This window comes from Saimiri boliviensis, chromosome 13 (genome assembly GCF_048565385.1).
Source record: "Saimiri boliviensis isolate mSaiBol1 chromosome 13, mSaiBol1.pri, whole genome shotgun sequence".
NCBI lineage: Eukaryota > Metazoa > Chordata > Mammalia > Primates > Cebidae > Saimiri > Saimiri boliviensis.
The window spans coordinates 44,432,696-44,453,924 of record NC_133461.1 but is presented as its reverse complement, the minus strand read 5'-3'; the positions used below and the strand labels follow the sequence as shown (position 1 = coordinate 44,453,924).

Sequence of the window (21,229 nt, the reverse complement as noted above, 5' to 3'; positions counted from 1 at the left end):
CCTTTTCCCCAATATGTTTATATTCCTCTCCCCTATACAACTTTGCCTGTATTTCTATTTCCCCCTTTCCAGTTTTCAGTTCAGCTCCACAGTGTCCTCTGGAAGGACCATTTTCCTTCTTTGCATTGCCATACTTATTGCCATACCCTTGTTGCAGTGTGGCTCATACTTCTGTATTCTTGAAAGAATTTACAGCTATGAGTAAGGAAGGGGATGATCAGGATAGGGAAAAATGGGAAATTTCCTGGGAATTGGAGAGGAGAGAATAGGAAAGTGTCTGAAAGGTTAGGAGGGGCAGGCTGTGTGCAACACACTGAAGGGCCTTGATGAACAGAGCCTTCACTTGTGATCAGTTGAAATTTGGTTATTGACAGTATAAGAGATCACAGAGCCAGTTTGAACAGATTTGGAATCCTTTTCAGGTTTATATTTTTAGAATGACTCTGTTAATTCTTAATAATTAAGATTCTTCTAGTAAATAATCACAGATCAGAACTCTAGTGTCTCTCAGTTACAAGCAGCCATGACCTGGGCATGAAGCTCCTGCATCGCATCTTTAATTAGGTGTCCTCAACCCTTGGAGTAGGTCATTGTGAAGATGTGTGTAACTTGTTTCTTGTACCCAGATGTGGTATCTGTAGTTCATGTAGGTGTACAGTAGGGGCACTGCTGCTTACTGTTTCTACCGCATGGAGTTAAGTCCCTGGAAAAAATAAAGGAACCTGATTTCCAGGGTTAATGGTCTAAGACCTGTGGAAATAATCAGCTATATCCTGTGTCTTCCCTACCCTCTGTTTAAAAGAACCCTTTTTCACAAAAGATAAGTGGGGCAGAAGAGGAGAGAAAGAGATTGGGACTGAGTTCATACAATTGAGATAGGCTGAATGGGAAGAGGAAAGGGCTTATTTGAAATTAATCGGAAAAGGCAAAGGGAAGGAAACTGAGCTGAACTGGAAAACACACTGTAGTGCGTGACTTGTGTTCCTGTATTGCTGCTTTCAACATTTTGGCCATGAATCCAGTGAGGCTGTTTGTGACCAGCACTCTGTTCTCTTCTATTGGTAGTATTCAGGCTCCGTGATTCCAAGGACCTGAAATCTTAGGAAACATTTTAACAGCCTGAAAACATGACTTTTACTGTAAAATATTAGAAACTTTTTAAATAAAGGAAACTATATACATTTGCTAACTTGGTTTCTTTAGGGTTCACATTTCTTTTTTGGTGTGTATGCCTTTGTGACATTTTTGAAGGATGGCCCCTTTATGTTGCAGAAATTTCTGATTTAAATGTCCAAAAAAGATTACATTCTCCCTTTGGGCACCTGAGCTGTATAATGGAATGTTACTTTGATGTCAAAACCCCCTCCTCTGTAATAAAATAAGCAGAGAATGCATGATTCAGGTATATTTTTGTTTTGTATGCTGCCATGCAATAATCTAGGAATATTATGTTTATATTTTAGGCACTAGAAAAACACCCCAACTCACCAATGACAGCAAAGCAGATATTGGAAGTCATTCAGAAAGAAGGGTTAAAAGAAACAAGGTCAGTATCCATATTTAAAACATTTTCTGTTTTCATTTAATAATTGCCACTCATTGCTAAGCCATAGGTGTATCTAGATTTTGATATTGTAGTTGATTGTAAATTAAGTACCCACAAATTCTTTTTTAATGCTAAGCCATAGGTGTATCTAGATTTTGATACTGTAGTTGATTGTGAATTAAGTACCCACAAATTCTTTTTTAATTGATAAATAGATGGATGATTTAAGATTTACTTGGGCTTGCCTGTTACCTTAATAAATTACATTAGATGGATTGATACAGGAGGTGCTTTCTTAACATTAAGAGCAGCACTGTGTGACTTGGTCCCTCATTGAAGTTACTCCTGTCTCTTTCTTGTAAGAGGAGACTGTGTTTTTGAAACCAAGTGGTGAAAGAGAAACACTTTTACAGGCTTCATAAGTAAATCCTAGGATATAAAGATGAGCTCACTTTGATAAAATTTAGTGCCAATAAATGTGGTTGAAAGTCTAGTCCTCTTATATTTAAGAACTCTATTTGGAGCATCCTGTAACAGCTATTCAGCCTAATATTTATCCTTTTAAAATGTACAGTTTAGTGGTTTATGTTATATTCCCAAAGTTATGCATCATCACCATATCAAACTTTAGAACATTTTCATCACCCGAAAATGAAACCCTGTACCCATAAGCATTTATTCCCTATCCCAACTACTCTTGCCTCTGGCAACTGCTAGTCTACTTTCTGTCTCCATGGACTTGCTGTTCTAGACATTTAATGTAAGTGGGATCATATAATATGTGGCCTTTGTGAAGGGCTTCTTTGACTTAACATAATGTTTTCAACGTTTCCTCTTGTAGCGTATATTAGGACTTCATTGCTTTTGGTTGCCAAGAAATATTTCAGTGTTGATTCTTTATTCTTATTTAGGTATTCATTTTACAATTTTGGCTTTAGATAGCACATTAGGGTCATATAGATGATATTACTTAAGGAGAAAGGGTTTACTATAGGATAAAACAACTATGATATTGTCATATGTAATCAGTCATGTATATGTAATCAGCCATGTTACATAGAATGGATTCATATACATGAGTTGTCTGTCTGTAAGCCAATTAGCATACAGTAGTTGCAACTTGATGAAATTAAACCTACTTAACTACCTTTTGGATGTTTTCATTGATGTGGATATAGAAACTGCTAAGAGAAGTAAATATCCTTCTGAGGCTGACTTTTCCTAAAAAATAGGTTTCATCTGTAACTCCTATAATTTTAATGTGTGGGTAACATCAGCCTCTAGCTATTTAAAATGTATCTTTTGCAAGGTAGGTCTGTGGACATCATCATTTACTGGGTACAGGATATCTATGCTCAAATTTTTGTTTTTATTTTGGAGATTTTTTCCCTGCCTACTTTGTAGAAATAGCTTAAGATAATATAACTATATTGTGTTTGCACTAATCATTCCCCCATGAAGATGAGGCAGCAGTGGGCAGACAGTGCTAACAGTGCTTAACAACTCTATTAAAGGAGATCCTGTTTTAAGCCAAATGTCAGCTTTAAGGAGTTAGGGAACAAAATCAGAAAAACGGGAGATTAATGTTCTTCTTGTACCTGTCAATAACCCTGAAAATATTTATGACAACATTTAGAAACCTCTAAAAATAATTGTGCCACAGCCAGAAGAAAAGAGGGGCTAAAAATCTAAGGATGTCAACTGTCTTATGTGGGCTTTGTTGCCAGAGGAATCTGCCAACATGAACATAAAAAGCACCTCTTAAAAGTAGACATTTGAAATTCGTTCATTAAGATATTCTTCTCCACAACAATGACTCTGCTGTTATCAGTTGTTATGAAGCTTGAGATATAAAAATTCCTGCACCATGGCTCAGAACAATATTTTAACTATACTTGTTATCATTATAGCATTATTTCAAAGTTTTCAAAATGTTGGTCCTTCCAGAATGATATGTGAAAGGGCAATCAGCATTCATAGTTAACAAATGCAAACAAATTTTAAAAACCAACTTCTTCCAGAGGAAAGAACATTGAATGGGAAACAGAACTCCCTATTCCTCTAAATGCAATCCCTCGCTTCACTTCACCCACTGCACCACTATTGTGTCCTGTAGGGGAAAAAAAAATGTCCTTTGTTACAAATACTGATTAACCAGTATGGTATTAGTGAAAGTAACTGTACACAGTTATTGGTTTGAATAGGAAAGGGAAAGGTAAACAGAGAGCACAATAAAGTTTATTCTGTGCATCTGCTCTGCATCGAGTGGCCTCAGACTATTTTGTGCTCCTATTAGTTTTTTCCGTTCTATTTCTTTAAATTTCCCCCTTTTTGTCAGTGGTAATCCATTACTTATGGCTCATGCATCTCTGCTCTTTGTTTTCTTGTTTTCTAGTTCTAATTTTCTTATTAGATTCACCTTGAAAATAAACATATATAGCTTCTGAGTGAATTTGGGACTGTCCTGTATGTATGTATATATGTATGTATGTATGTATGTTGTTTCAAGGAGCAGATACTGACATTTATTTTGCCTACTTAATGTACTGTTTTGCTACTTTTCAAGTTCTTAAATGTTTTCCTAATATTTAAGGTAGTTGAGTAAATGCAGTGTAACTGTTATGCATTTTTCTTAAGTAAAGTTTAGAAATTCCACCTTCATGAGGTCAAACATAGCTGATTGATTTCTAGGTATTTACTAATGATGTGTTTCAAGAAATGCACATTGATAATATGCCCAATTAAATACAGGGAAGTTACTTGTGAAGTTACTAATATGGCCATAACCCTCTGGTGGTCTTTTCTGTGGATAAGAGGTAACGTTGTAATAGTCCTTCCCCAAACGGTCCACCACTGTACCTAGCGTTTCTAGACAAGAGAAGATATGATCTTCAGCCATCATCATTCCAACCTGTACTCAAAGCAAGGCCATTTGTTTCATGTACTGTGGGGTCCATCTATGTGCCAGAGAGGTCTCAGATAACCTTACCTCACTGTACTGTAATTTTGTCTTTGTATGTGTTCCCTGCCTGTGTGTGAATTCCTTAAGGGCAGGGTACCTAACACTTCTGGCTCTCAGCAGATATTCAATAAATAGTTGTTTAGTCAATAGTCTTCATTCTCAATAAAGATTAATTTCATTGAGAATTTCATTGTTAATTTGCTGGTGCTCAGTAATGACTTTGGCTTGCATTCAGAGTTAGAAGCTTCTTTTTAACATTACATGTTGTATTTTTTAAGATATATAATATATTTTCATATATATATATATAATATATAATATAACCGCTGTTATATATCTTTTTGACATCTAAAGAAACTTAACAGTTTTGTGGAAACCCCATTAAATATATGTATGATAATAGTTTCCAGCAGATTATCTGTGAACAAGTTAAAGTTATGGTGCTGTTGCTTGTTTTCAAACACTGTGGAAGCCACTGGGTTAGACTTGTAACTTACAATAGAAAAAGTATGTTAATAATTTTGACAAAACTAGTGAGAATATTTGAATGTATTCGGTATATATGTTGTTATTTGACTGAGATGAAATTTCACATTGTATGCTGTATTTTCCTCTTTACAAGTGATACTTTAAATCATATAATTTTCATGTAGACATGATAAAAATAGGCCAACTTTTTTACATCATGTTCTGTGTATCATCTTCATATTGTTGGTGAAATGTGTAGAGTATGATTAAATTCTAGGAAAAGCCAGAATGAAATAGGCACTTTCCATGTGGTATAAAAAAAGAATATGAATATAATAAATTGGCAGATGATGTGTGGTTTTGTTGAAAAAAATATGATCATAGCATGATTTTTTAGGACCTGGTTTTCTTTTTTATGAAAATGCTCTTGATAATTTTTGCTTTCCTTTTATATAATAGGATAGAAGATTTTATTAGTGTCATTTTATTCTGGTCCATCTGTATACTTGCTTCACTGATTCTGAGTATTTTTAGGGCTTCTGTTCCTTTACATTTATTGGTTGTCAATAGTTGATCAGTCAGAGTTTTTTGGAAGGGTTTTCAGATAATTGGAATCATATAATCAATCAAATATCCATGCTGTTCCTATAGATGGGATTAAAATATGAATATTCCAGTCTACTGCTTTTGTGGATGGATATTTGCTATTCCTGTTTGGACTTCTTGGATAAACATCCCCACTTCCTTCCTCAGGGAGTTAAGGTGCTACCATAGAATATGTTCTTGTCTGCAGTAAGTGAAAATATTTATGTAGAAAAGAGGAGTAAGTCAAGTTACAGTGTTGCTTTGGCTGTTTTGGGGGTCATCCCAATTCTGCTTTCTGTTTTTGGTGTGCTTGTTCAGAAGTTATCATTCCTTCACAAAAAAAAAAACTATGGTGTTTTTGATGCCTGAGGATGTGTTTTTTGATGCCATTTCTTATGTAATTTTTAAAGTGATGCTTCCAAGGAATTGTGTGCTCTGTTATAGTGACATATCCAGGAGCCCCAAGGTCATGGAGTATGGCTTCCAAGACTTACATAGTGAGAGCAAAACAACCATTCATCAGCGAGGACTAATTTTTTATGTGCTGGGCATTATCATTATAAGATACTTGTCATTAATGTAGCATGAACTGTGATTTAGTTTTTATATTATTTGGTAATAGGCAAATAGCTTATAATGGAGGTAAAGTAGTCATAAAATTAAAAATATATATACATATATACACACACACAAATCACACAAAACAATTAAGAAAACCTCTGTTGGGTTGAGGGCAAGACAATATTTATGAGGTACATTTTAACAATTGTAGAGATGCCATACTCTATATTAAAAAACTATGTTAAATTTCATCAACTGTTTACAGAGAAGCATCCTATAATTATATATTCCAGTAGGGACACTTTAAAAAGTTTTATAAACAGTATCTATTGTATTTAGTATTCCTCAGAATATGGACATATTTTAGATTTTGTGATGTGGAACATGCATTTGACATCCCAGATTTTGTCATTATTCTAGTATCAATGAAGATTTTTTATTCCACTGATAATTCTTAAATTTATGTTTACCTTGTTTTGTTTAAGGCTTTTTCTGTTTTCTCTTTTGCAGTCTCTGTTTTGATATGCTAAAATTAGGATCTCCACTTTGTACTGTGGTTTATTAAAGATGTTGCATTTCTTAGGGGGATAACATGTCAGAAATTCTATTACCATGTATAGTGATGAACAATAAAATTTCTTGGCATTGCTGTTGGTGAGATTTACGTTGCTAATTAGTGCTTTAGGAGATGATTCTTTCTTGCCGCTGCAATGTTTTGCCTAGAGATAAGAAATAAACGCAAGTTAATTTCTACTGCAAAATCAATTCTTATCTGCAGACTCCATGTTGGCGTCCTTCCTCTAATACTGAAATGGTGGTCTAGTTTGTTTGTGTTGGGCATTTTAGAATTACAGTGTTAGCTCACAGTGTCATCCCTGCCATTTGTTAACATCTAATTCTCTCATTGTGTAAATGGTGTGCACAGTCAGCTACTTAGAGAGGGATGTATGAGACAATGGTGTTATTAAACAGAAACATAGGGCAATTTGCATATATTTGTGTGTGTACATGTGTATAAGCAAGCTTCGAGAATAATCTAGTTCTTAGTTGACATAAAATTTTACTTGTCATCATTACTCAGATTAGAAATCTCAATCAGTGCCATTCTTAACTCCCTTCTCCTATATCGTCATGGCCAGATGGTTCTGGGTAGTGTTAGTTTTCCTTCCTAAGCACATCTTTCTTTCTGTGTACCATACTTTCTGGAATTCTTCAGACACTTATAATTTCTTACCTGGATTATTGCATTATCTTCTTAACTGGTCATCTTATTCCCAGTCTTTCCCCTTTACAAATCTATTTTTTTTTTTATCAAAATCAACTGTAGTTTATATTAGGATTTCTTAATAGAGAATCCATAATCCTGGCATACATTGCAGACATTGCAGGTTTGATTCCAGACCATCCCAAAAAGGGAAATATTGCAATAAAGGGAGTCCCACAAATTGTTTGGTTTCCCAGTGCATGTAAAAGTTGTGTTTATGTACTATAGTCTTTTCGGTGTGCAGTAATGGTATTATGTCTGAAAAACAGTGTGCATACCTTAATTAAAAAATACTTTATGCTGAAAATGATGGCTCATGCCTATAATCCCAGCACTTTGGGAGGCCAAGGAAGGAGGATTACTGAGCCCAAGAGTTGGAGACCAGCCTGTACAACAACAAAAACAGTGAGACCCTGTTTCTAAAAAAAATAAAAAATTAGCCAGACTTGGTGGTACATTCCTATAGTTCCAGATATTAGGGAGGCTGAAGCAGGAGGATCACTTGGGCCGATGTGGTCAAGGCTGTAGTGAGCTGAAATGGTGCCACTCCAGCCAATCTGAGTGACAGAGTGAGAATCTCTCTAAAAATAATGGTAACAGTAATCTGAACCTTCAGCAAGTCCTAATCATTTTGCTGGTGGAAAGAGTCTTGTCTTGATGTTGATGGCTGCTGACTGATCAGGATAGTGGTTGCTGAAGGATGGAATGGCTGTGGCAGTTGCTTAAAGTAAGACAACAGTGTGGTTTTCTGCATTGATTAATAGTTCCTTTTTTTGAAAGATTTCTGTAGCATGCAATGCTATTTTATAGCATTTTACCTGAAGTAGAACTTTCAAAACTGGAGTCAGCCCCCTTAAACCATGCTGTTGCTTTTTATCAACTAAGTAAATGTAATATTCTAAATCATTTATTTTTATTTTGAGAGTGTTCACAGTATATTCACCAGAAGTAGATTTTATCACAACAAGCTACTTTCATTGCACATCCATAAAAAGCACCTCCTGACCTGTGAAGGTTTTATCACGAGATTAAAACAATTCAGTCACAACTTTGGACTCCATTTCTGATTCTAGTTCTCTTGCTGTTTCTGCCTCATATGCAGTTACCTCCTCCACCGAAGTGTTGAAGTGGCTCAGAATCCACTTCTTCCACACTCTTGTTAATGTTGCTATTTTGATCATCTCCCATGAATCATAAATGTTCTCAATGGCATCTAGAAGGGTAAAGTCTTTTCTTAAGATTTTCAATTCACTTTTCTCAGATTCATCAGAGGAATTGCTATCTATGGCTGTTATAGCTTTAGGAACTACATTTCTTAAATAAGAAGACTTGAAAATCAAAATTATTCCTGATTTATGGACTGCAGAATAGATGTTGTTTTAGCAGGTATGACAGCAACATTAATGTCTTTGTACACTTCCCTCATCTCTTGGGTGACTAGATGCATTGTTAGTGAACAGTAGTATTTTGAAAGGATTTTTTTTTTTTTCCTGATTAGTAAGTCTTAACAGTCAGCTTAAAATATTCAGTAAACAATACTGTAAACAGATGCATGTCTTGTTTTTCCATTTATAGAGTACAGGTAAAGCAGATGTAACATAATGTTTACGTGTTCTGGGATTTCCAAAATGCTAAATGATCACTGATTTCAGCTTAAAGTCATCAAGCTACATTAGTCCTGAACAGGAGAGAGAGCCTGTTTTTTAAGCATTGAAAGCAAACATTGACTTCACCTTTCTACCTATGTAAGTCGTAGATGACATTTTCTCTCAATAGAAGGCTGTTTTATGTACATAAAAAATTTACTAGTTAGTATAGCCACCTTTGTCGGTGATCTTAGCTAGATATTTTGGATAACTTGGTGGGGCTTCTACATTAGCACTGCCTCACTTTGCACTTTTATGTTATAGAGATGGCTTCTTTCCTTAAACCTCATGAACCAAACTTTGCTAGCTCCTAACTTTTATTCTGCAGCTTCCTCACCTCTCCTAGCCTGCACAGAATTTTTGATTAAGTTTACCATTTTATATGGGCACAGTTCATGACACCGCAAACAATTACAATAGTAACATCAGTGGTAACTGATTACAGAACACCATAACAGATACAATAATAATGACAAAGTTTGAAATATTGTGAGAATTATGAAACTATGACACAGATAGGAAATGAGCACATGCTACTGGAAAAATGGCACCAATAGACTTGCTTGATGCAGGGTTGCTGCAAACTTGCAATTTGTAAAAAATGTAGTAATCTGTGAAGCATAATAAAGTGAAACACACAAAAAATGAGATAACACTAAATTCCAGAGACTACATCACATATATTAATCACTTAATGTGATTGATCAAAAGCTACAGTCTTACACGTTTGATGATTGTTTGACTAAATTGATTATAGTACCTTTTTTCTAGTTAGATGGAATCTGGATAAATCTATTACATAATATTCTAATGCTGTAGGGCTTATTAATGATAAAGCATACATTACACCTTACATTTAGATAAAATTTTGAATTTCTAATCTGGCCATTTTTATATACATTTTGTTTTACTCAAAATGTGTCACTTAAAATGTTTTGGGGCATTGTATGTTTTCTGTATATAATTAGTTTTAAATGGTATAACACTGATTAAATGTAACACTGAAGTCATAGTCTGCACATGAATATCACTAATTTTTTAAAATAACTGTGTAATCTCTAATAAGTGAAGCTTCTTTTAACTTAAACTTTTTTTATATGTAGCCACAAAATAAAGTAATTCTTGAGGAGGATGATAAGATTATATATTACTGTGGCTGCATTTTCTGAGTTAGAAAATCATTATGTGAAATGTTACCCAGCGAGATCAGGTTTCAAGTTTTCAGCACAACCCTAACTGACTTGGGCTTGGCTAACTGTAAAGCCTTTATAGTCAAGCATCCAAGCATCTGATAATGCAGCCACAGTTGAGTATTTGTGGTTCGTTGTGAAATCTCTCCTGTTACTTTTTTCATGATTTGAAAAGTAGAAGTTAAGCCTCACAAGAAATTCAGACTGTCATGTGTGCTTCTGTGTGTGTGTTTGTGTGTGTGTGTATGTATATATACGCATAGGCATGTGCACTCACATTTCTGGTAGTTATCACATTGTTGGTATGAGATTGGATTGCTCAGGGGGAAGGAAATACTTTTTATACAGAATGCCTCACAGTAATGCAGTAAGTTTGGAAGAGGACTCTTAATCACTGTTAAGTCTGGACTTAATAGTGATTGTCTTAGCTTAAGCTGCCATAACAGAATACCATAAAGTGAGTGGCTTAAATAACAGAAATTTATTTTCTCACAGTTCTGGAAGACAGAAAGCCCAGATTAAAACTGGCAGTGTTTCTTTCTGGTGAGGGCTTTCTTCCTGGCTTGTAGCTGGCTGCCTTCTTGCTGTGTCATCACATTGGCCTTTCTTCCATATGTCTGCACAGAGACACAGCAAGCTGTCTACTGTCTCTTTTTATAAGGACACCAATCCTCTTGGATTAGGGCCCCATCCTTATGACCTCATTTATCCTTAATTACTTCATTAGAGGGACCATCTTCAAATGCAGATACACTGAGGGTTAAGGTTTCAACATATGAATTTTGAAAGCACAAAAACATTCATTCCATAACAGTGATTCAGAATTTGGAACATTTCTAGAATTCAGAGTATAACATGAGAATATTTCTATAATTTTATTGATCTGAATTATTTTGGAAGTTATTTATAACAATATGCTTCACACAGTAACATGCTTCCATTTTTGTCTACTACTCCTATGTGTTTTCATATGTCATTCCTAATATATAAACCAATAAAATTGACTTAAGAAGTTTTGTGTTCAGATATTGGCTGGGTGCAGTGGCTCCTGCCTGTAATCCCAGTACTTTGGGAGGCCGAAGTGGTATATTGCCTAAGGCCAGGAGCTCGAGACCTAGAGTCCAACCTGGCCAACATGGTGAAACCCTGTCTCTACTAAAAATACAAAAATTACCTGGACTTGGTGGCCTGCACCTATAATTCCAGCTACTTGGGAGGCAGAGGCAGGAATTGCTTGAACCTGGGAGGTGAAGGTTGCAGTGAGCCAAGATCACACCACTGCACTCCAGCCTGGGTAAAAGAACGAGATTCCATCTCAAAAATCAAAACCAAACAAAAAACCAAACATAATGTGTATATTCACATAACGTAAACTTACTTGGCTTTTATTTGAAGCCTTTGGTAAAAATAGCTGTGGTAACTGCAAATATATTGATGCCTCAAGGCGTCAATAACCACTAAGCTATGCAATTATAGCTACAAAATGGCCATTTCTTAATATATCTTTATATGCTGTCAAGCTTTCTTTCTCCATTCTTCCAAATAATTGAGCAAAAAAGGTAATTTCAGTGATTTCAGCTTTATCAAGATCTAGGTATAATTTACTTCAGAAACATTGAATGCTTTATAAATATTTCAGTGCAGAAATAGAACCCAAAATGGATATAAAATTACATTGTGTGTGAATCTTTCCAAGTATTCTATGCCGGTGAAAATCTCTGAGGAGGAATAGGCATTTAACTGGGATGGTTTTATTTAATTTTTTTTTTCTAAGTGGTGGTTCTTCTCTTCATCTCTTATTTCATTGCTTGTGCTCTTAATTACCACATGCCTAAATGATTTTAGTTTTGCTTCATTGTTTTTAACTTGACAACATAATTCAAATGCAAAACAGCTGATATGCTGACATGGGGACTTCTTTTTATAGTTGATTTGTTTTTGGAAGGAATAAAAAGTATATTTTTGTTGAGCCAGGTTGTCTAAAAGCAATAGTATGTAATTCCTAAAAACAAGTCTTAGTTCTTTTAGGACCATGAAAAAAACTATCCTATGCCTTGTCACACACCCACACAAAAATGAAATTGATAATTGCTGGTTGGAGTTATAACTGAAACCCAGGTCATTATACTATTGACTTTCTTTTTTGAAATAAGTTAACACCTGTGCTGTGCAGTGCAAGATTTCTACCTGATCTCTGGACTCTCTGTAGTTTGCTGGTAATCATCTCCTGGGCCTGTTCTTAGTACTAGGGTATTTATAGCAGGTCGGTTAGTTACCACATTAGAGAAACATCAGAGAAATTAGAGGACCTCAGAGAAATAAAGATGAAGTTGTGGAGATGTAGATATTACTGAAAGTTACTCAATTAAATACCTACTGAGTGCCTACTCACTGTTTACTGTGTAAGATCCTGAGAACTTTCTGGAAATTTTAAGGCATGTGTTCATTCCATTAGCATTTATTCAGCACATACTGTGTTCTTGAGACTGTAGAAGTTGTGGGGGTTGATAGGTGAATAAAATACCATTTCTACTTTTTAGGATTTCAGTGTGGTTTCAGACCATTTTCTGTGTTATTTAATAAGGTCTTTCAGCCTCCTCTGTGAACCATACCTTAAGCCTCATACTCAATGTTATTTTTTAATTTTAATGTTGAGAATTTCTAAATTCTGTCTTGAATTGTTCACATGTGTGATATTCCAACATGTTAAAAAGTGTTGTCTTTCCAACACAAATATAAGCTCTTTAAGGTGAGGAACTCATTCCTTTGTACCATTAATTTTCTTGGCATAGTGCCAGAGTGCTGTGTTTTATGTAGTGTGTCAAGCATGTTAATAAATAGGGAAATGATAAAAAAAATACCTAACATCTATTGATCCTTTACATTAGGCTTAATCCCAAGAGCTTTACATAAACTATCTTGAAACAAAAGATTTGAGGTGAGTAGATACTATAGTTCCCGTTTTAATGGTAAAGAATCAGAGGCAGATGAGGGTAAGTAACTTGAAAAAGTCCATTGAGCTAGAAAAGGATAAACCTGGGATTTGATGTCTGACTTAGAGCCAGTTGTTCTTAACCTTTTTAAACATTTGTAGCCTGAGTTTAATAAAACTGATTTTAAAAAGTATTGGTTATAAGATTCTATCGAGTAAAAACTCCCCCATTGCTGTTGGCAGCTTTTCTGTCTGTTGCTATCTTATATGATTACTCACTAAAATGAAAAAGTCTGGCTTATAGACAGGTATGTTGAAACTCTTTCAGTTTATAGCCTACTTATAAATAGTTTTGAAGGTCAAAAAAACCATTTCCAACTCGCTTACATTTGGAGGATCCTCACACTGTTTTGCTTGTCCAACATGAGGAGGATGATTTTGAGTAAAGATTTGGGCTAATAAACAGCAGCATGACATATTTTAAATTAACTCTGTACTGTTTGTTTTAGAAGATGGTGCCATGAGGGCGGGAAACATACCATGGGCAATGGGAGAACTAAAGGCTTCATGAGACTCTAAGTGTTTTATTGTTGATCTTGGACTTATAGATTGAAATTCTTATTTTTCGCTATTATTAGTCAAATCATAATTGCTAACACAATGTAGATAATCCAAAAGGTAATTTTAGAGGGTGGCAATTTCTACACTTCGGGAAACAATTGCATGAAAATAGATGAGCTTGTCCTACCTCCACCATATTTAGGTGGAGGTACAGGGAGGCTAAGTTGTTAACATCGTTTTTTCTTTTCAGATACATGTCTAGGGAAAGAAAAAGAGGCCTGAATGAATACCCCAGTATAGTTTGAGAAGCAGCATGACTGCATCCTTTAGGAAGTGTTCTTAAGCAGAGAATGGAGATAATTTACTGTTATATGTAATCTTTATCATAATCACTTGTTCATCTACCCTCCTATCACCCATGTATTATACTCCCACTGGGAGGTATGAAAACATCACTCTTTTGCTTTTTTATTTTTATTTTTACAAATGACATGTGCATAATTGCCGACTAGAGCATGTTTCAGGCCACTGTGGCTATCTTGAATTCATAATGTAGTTCTTCTCTAGCATGTCTGCATGAAATAAAACAATTTGTGTAATGATTATTATTCAGTTTGCTGCTTAATTTGTGTTCATCGAAGGTGACCTGCGGGTTGCTAGAAGTAGAAAAATGGCATTAAGAATTTGTTGGAAAAGGTTGTTGTCAGTGAGGTAGTTTAAATAATAGCTCAAATCTTAATTTCTTAAATGTTAGGATTAGCAAGGCTCACTTTGGAAGTCCTCTCTCCCACTCTCCCCTGCTACAAGAAGGGATGAGCTGAACAGGAGTACAGGGAGTGCTAGTATAGGAATTGCCAAAGTTTTTACTGCTCACTCTGTTTTTATTTAACTTTTTGAAATTTTAACTTGATTGGTAAGATAAGAATTAGTTATTATTTTTCAATTCTGTTATTTTCTTATTGTGTTACCAAAAGTAAGTCAGCCAATTGTAATTTAATTCCCAAAGTTTTATAACTTACTTTGTATGGTAGGTAGAGTGGTAAAATCTCTCCTTTTCTCGTAAGAAAGTGATGAGGGATTATGAAATAGTCTCTGAAGCATTTTGAGTAACTTGGAGCAGATAATTATCTAAACTTTTAAATCTGGTCTTCTCTGTACTCAACTTCCAACCATCTAGTTTCCCTAACAATTTCTAGTCTTTATTAAAAGTGTACCTTTGTGATTAGAGAGTAGGGGGACATGTAATTTTTAATAGCTAAGGAGTTGTGTCTTTTGGTAAAGAGGAGGCCAAGACTAGTTTCCACATGGACCATTTACTATTGTTATTACTGTCCCAATTTTAAATCATGCTTGTGAGAACTGATTTGAGAGCAAGTGTCCTCTTCAAAATAGATCATTTGAAACAGCTCCTACCACATTAGGATGCAAACTGAAATGTGAATGAGGTTTATCTCAGCTTTATATTTTGTTTCTGGTCAGGACTTTGCAGATCATATAGTCTTAGACTTTTGTTTCACAGATCAATAAACTAAGGCTTAGAAAAGGTAAGTGAGTTGCTATCCACAACAATAGGGCTAGTGAATATTTGACTCATCTTTAAACTTAGAAGAGGCTGATTATTTCGGAATTTAAGAAGAATGTACAAAAGTATATTCAAAAGTAAGTGAAGGCTGAACCCTGTGTAATGAAAGATCAATGTTCTGTTCTTAGGTACTATTGAAATGGAACTATTGAATTAGTTTGTAGGTACTGTTCAGTGGCTTTGGCCGTTGAAAGGAATGGCAGAAACTGCAATTACTTTTTCAGCTACCTAATAGTAAATAGTTGTAAAACTGTTGGTAGGAGTTAGGGATGCAAGAGAGATTGTACTGTAATTTGTACGTCAAATAGTGATCTAAGATTTTTTATTCTGGTCTCATTGCCTTCTTGTTGCCATCAAGACCTCACCCAAAGGAAAACTGTGAAAAGAACAAGGAAGGGGATGTGGCTGCCTCAGATTCCCACCATGGGTTGATGGAGAGTGTCACTGAGCTCAGTATGGCATGGTGAGCCAGTGAAGACCTCACAGGGAGAAATCATTCAATAGAGTGTTTTTTTTTCCAGTTTTTCTTTGGAATGCATGTTAAGTATGGGATATGTGAGGCAGGGGCCAATAGATTTGTCTGTAGACAATATGATTAAGAGGGTTTGTCTAACACCTATTCTCTTTTCACATCTTCCTCATGGACTTAAGCCCACTTTGTTTCTTTGCTTACATTATATTTTATGTTTTCTGTGAATTTTCCTTCTGTTCTCTATAGAAAACAAAATGGATAGCAACTATATTTAAATATAGCCACAGTAAAATATTATGATCTGAGAAGTCCAATTAGTAAATGAAAACATTGTCAACTAATGTGAAGACACAGTAAAAATCAAGTTTTCATTTACTGATTGTTTTTTTCTGGCATTAGTAACATTTAAATTTTTTTCATGAATAAATCTTTAGTGTGTCAAATGTAGTATATGATATATGTAATAATTATTTTACTGATTAAAAGTGGTTAAATCCAGTATAATTCAGAGCTATCAAATACTTTGTGTAATTAATTCACTATATGTTGTCTTATTCATCACATACAAAATGATGATATTGATCCCTGATCTTTCTGCTGTCTAGAATGTGGCATATTGATAGGTAGACTAAATTTAAAACATGAATTTGATAGTCTGTTACAAGTGTATGCTGCTGATTTTATTAAACCCTTTGCAGTTAATTTAAATATTTTCAGATTGTTTTTCTTAGATTTGGAGAATTGAGATCCAAGATATTAGCTATTTACTTTATAGCACAATCTATTCTATAAGCTGATGTGTAAGTTTGCATGAGTATCATGGAGTCCCAAAGTTTGAGTGACATAATCAAATAGAAGTTCACTTTGCATGTTGCAGTCTGAAGGTGGGTAGTCCTAGGAGTTATGAGATAGCTGTGTTACCTCAGGATATCAAGGAAGCTAGATCCTTCTGTCTTGTGGCTTTTCTGTCTCTAGGATTTTGTTCTTATCTCAGTGGTCTGAGCTAGCTTGCAGCTGGAAGTAGGGGCACACATAGTCCCTTTAAAGACGTGTTCTCGAAGTTGAATAAACAGTTCTCCTCATGCCCCATTGGTCAGGCATAACACTTGCACAGAGCTGAAAAGGAAGCTAGAGAATAAATCTTTATTTGAGGAGGCATGTTCCAAGGTAAAAAGTGGAGCATCTTAACTGTAGGGAAGGGTCCTTTTTGGCGAACAACCACCAGCCTCTGCCATATCTATTTTTTCCTTAAATCTTGTGGGCTTGATTTATACTAAAGATGTAGTAATCACTTTTTACATCTGGAAAACATTATATAGTTTAGACAGACATTCCTTATACTTTTAGGTTTCTCTGACACTGCTCAGCCTATAATGACCTTCACCAATTTTTGCTCTCCACCCTTACCTTCAAGGCCTAATTCCGATGTCACATACCACCTCCTTGTGAATAATTATTTCATTCTTTTAGCTTCAATTCATCACTTTATCCTTGCAGTGTCATATTAACATAATATGTATGTTCTTCTGTTGCAGTATCTAATATAGACTTGTGATATTTTCAGATTGAATGAATGGAAATTTGAATTCTGGCTCTGTTTCTGCTTTGAATATAATGTGTTGTCTTGGATAAGTCACTTAGACTATTTTTCTTTTCTTTCCAGTAAAACAGAGGAAATCATAATTCTTGCATCAAGATGCTATTATAAAAATAAAATGATTTGCAAAAACTTGAAAAGATTTCTGTCAATTGTAAGATATTTATGAGATATCACTCTTTGCTGCCATTGTTAGAAATTTGGAGAAAGCTAATAAAGATAGAATGAAATCCAATTTATATTCTAAGATATTTTACAATGGTATTTTTGGCATGCTGGTGCCAAATGCTTTATGTTTCTATAAGAAATATTATAACATCTAATATTTATCTTTTATCTAAAATTTCATCAGTAGTCAGAAAAGGAAGTCTAGTTAGTGTTCTTTATTCAGATTCCATGACAAGATATAAAACCATTATTACTTAATGAAGCAGAGCCTGAATTTAATATATATAATATATATAAATATATATAAATAACTAATGTTGGGGCCAGATGTGCTGGCTTATTCTTGTACTCCTAGCACATTGGGAGGCCATGGCAGAAGGATCGCTCGAGGCCAGGAGTTTAAGCTTATGCATATATAGACTATGTAGGAAAATACAGCAAGACCCCTTTTGTACAAAATAAAAAAATCAGCCAAGTGTGATGGTGTATACCTGTGATTCTAGCTACTTGGGAGACTGAGGTGACAGGATTGCTTGAGCCCAGGAGATTGAGGCTGCAGTGAACTGTGATTGTGCTACTGCACTCCAGTCTGGGTGACAGAGTGAGGCTATTTCTCAAATAAAAAACAAAACAAAACAAACTAATGCTGGGACTCCAATATCAGTGTACTTTCCTGATGTACACTCTACCTATAAGTAAATTATCCTTTATTAAATGAGATTCTTTCATGTAAAGTTTTACTGTTGCAGTGAAAAAAAAATTTCCCTCTGAATTACAAATGATGAATTGTAACTTATATCTTACTTGTAACTCAAAGGGCAATTTTTTTTTTGCTGTAACATTAAAACTTTATCAACTTTTACCCATTAATATTTCCTAATTTGCCATGTTTGGTATAGTGACAGTTATTTACAATGAATCCTAATTTATTTAACATCTTCGTGCTCAGGGGTTTTTTGTTGCATTTTTGAGGGGCAAGTGGTGTCCATTCTTTGGCTGGTTTCATACTTAGGCTACTTCAGCCTTCTGAATGTATAGCATTGATGTAGAATTTCCTTTACTTTCCCACCCTCCAAACTCATAAGTGTTAACGGTAGTATTCTGACAGTACTTCTCTGCCCACTGTCTGATGGGTATGTTTTTTGGGGGAAAGGGATGTGTCTTTAAGTCCAGTCCTGTATCTGCACCATCATCCAAATTTTGTTTGAAATGTGATTATGAAGCTTCGCATACACAAAATGAAAATTTGGGGGAGAGGCTTTAGGAAACAGAACCAATTTTCTATCTCTTAGTAGGTACATATGTATGTAGGAAATAAATCTTTGGAAAATCTGTGTCATCATTTGTACACTTCCATCTTTGACATCCTCAGTTTAATATTTACTGAACATTCATTGTATGCTAGAATTTTCCCATTATACTGAAATAGTTTGCTGCCTGTTAAACCAAATACAGCATAGAAAATACTTAGTTGTGAATAGTAATTTGGTTTCCAAGATTGTTGTAAATTGCACATATATACACTAATGCTTTAGCCTCTGTTGGTTATTAGGATCACTGCCACCCTAATGCTCATTTATCATTTAAGATACACATTGTTAGTGCTCCTGGGAAACTTTCCCCAAAGAAATATGGTTTCTTCTTTAGTATCCCTTGAGGAACTTCTAGAGTATCATTATTGTTGTTTTTTAAATAAGTCTTTCTCTCAACTATGCTATGAATTCTAAGATAGCTGGTGGCATACCTTACTCATCTGCAGGTCCTGTAAGATTCCTAGATCATAGTGGTCATCACAGCAAATGTTCGTTTGACTGAACATATATTACTCAGACATTTTTAGTCAATATCTGTGTAAGGAATGGTTTGAGAAGATTCTTTTACTTGCCTGTGGTTGGAACCTCAGGTTATGCAACAAGAGGTCAGTATGTCAACCATGAGAATTTAAAATTTTCAGAAGAAAACTACTTCATATTACTAAGTAACCAAGTGAACTCTTATCTTTGAAAGTAATGTTTTCTGTGTTTTATGCCTATGTGAGTCAATTCTTTGCATTATCCTTAGTGAGAGACATGTTATTCTTTGTGAGATATAGTGAAGTTAGTGAAGAGTGTCTAGGAAAACATAATGAATGTTATGTTTGCCATAAATCTCAGGTCCGAATCTGTTTAAAAGGTTTCTAGGTATTTTAAATCAGCAGAATAATTGACATAGGAACCAAAATATAAACCAAGTAGGTAGGAGAGGCAATACACCAACTGGATATTTCCAAGTTTTCTTTGTTTTAATATAGATAGAAAGTAACCGACAAGGATGGAATGGGTCTGGCCAGTAGAGCAAGTTAAATGGAGTTAAGAAGACAGAATTCTATTAACCTTGAATGCAGTTGTATATGATGAGTAGTTTTATAGATAACAGTTTGACTCAAAAATAATTTAGGGTAAGTACATAGAAAATCATGCTGCAGTGAATTAACTCAATTTTGTTTTAGATGCATTCTGGAACTAGAAGAAGTTAGTAAAATTTGGCAGTGAACTGAAAGTTCCGGTTGTCACTATTTTACCACTTTAGGTGAAGGGGACAAGCAAAGAGGAAGTAGTCTTCAATCTTATAATAATGGACCCAAGGGGAAAAAAGAACAGTGAATTTTCTGGTTAAACTTCAAATACTCTATGTAATATCTATTACTTTGTTTCTAAAAACCCTATTCATTAAGGAGTTAGAAGGAAAACTGAAATTCTTTTAGTTCATTTGAATTCTTTTTGCTTTTTATGTATGGTAGCTCTTGGAGCTCCACTGATCATTAAAAAAACCTTACAATTTCAAGTTGTTGTTCCTTCTAAGGTTCCTGGCCCTGCTCCATTATAAGCAGGTGCAATCAGTCTAGAGCTCTTTGTTTAGGAGGGAGTCGGATAATGCTGTCAAGGTGATGGTAGTTAGGATTATGGAAGTGGTGGGATTCAGGAGGAGTCAAGGCACATTTGGTAATACCAAATAGATCTTCAGGAGTTAATCTGGCATTGCTATTCTATCTGCTGAAAGAGTCAAGGCTTTTTGTTTGTTTGTTTTTTTTTCTCTTCTTTCTCTCTTTTAAATACTTGATTCTGTCCACCCTGTTTAGAAGATTAGCCTTGGAAACCAATATTGTGTTTTCTCTCTTCCCTTTAGGACAAACTATTTTCCATTTGGGATCACCTCAACTACCTTAACAGGCAGCACCAGGTCTTCATGTGCCTTCAGTTTACCTTCTGCTATGGAAAGGATCTTTCCTTGAATGTTCATATTTTCATCTTGAGAAGGCAATATATATAGGATTGGTTAAGCAGCTGTAAATAAATATGACAAAGTAGAAGAGTGGTTTGTGGGAGTTTTACTATATATACACATATATAATATTTTCCAGTCTGGTTTCAGACCCCGGCATGGCTTGGAGACAGCGTTGGTGTGTATGAAGGATCTTCCTCCAATGAAGGATTTGGGACAACTTTCCATGATGATTATATTAGAGCCTCAGCTGCTTTCGTGTTGGTCATGAGGTGATGCTGAACCGAATGCTTGAACTAGCAGGAGTGGCTGGGATTGCATTGGAGTGGTTCCGTTCATTCCTTCCGGGTAGGTACCAGCTAGTGATGTTGGGTGAAAATGGACATTGAGGGTCTTCCCGTATGGAACCCCATAAGAGTCACTCATTCCCCTGT

The 21,229-nt window shown here is 35.1% G+C and overlaps 1 protein-coding gene across 1 annotated transcript in view; it reads left to right on the top strand.

Moving 5' to 3' along the window:
- ASXL3 (ASXL transcriptional regulator 3) overlaps positions 1-21,229 on the top strand; it is a 174,001-nt gene that overhangs the window by 31,516 nt on the left and 121,256 nt on the right. The window contains exon 2 of the mRNA XM_039463882.2: positions 1,464-1,546. Within this exon, the coding sequence (XP_039319816.1) occupies positions 1,464-1,546 (83 nt within the window). The remainder of the gene's footprint in view (positions 1-1,463; positions 1,547-21,229) is intronic.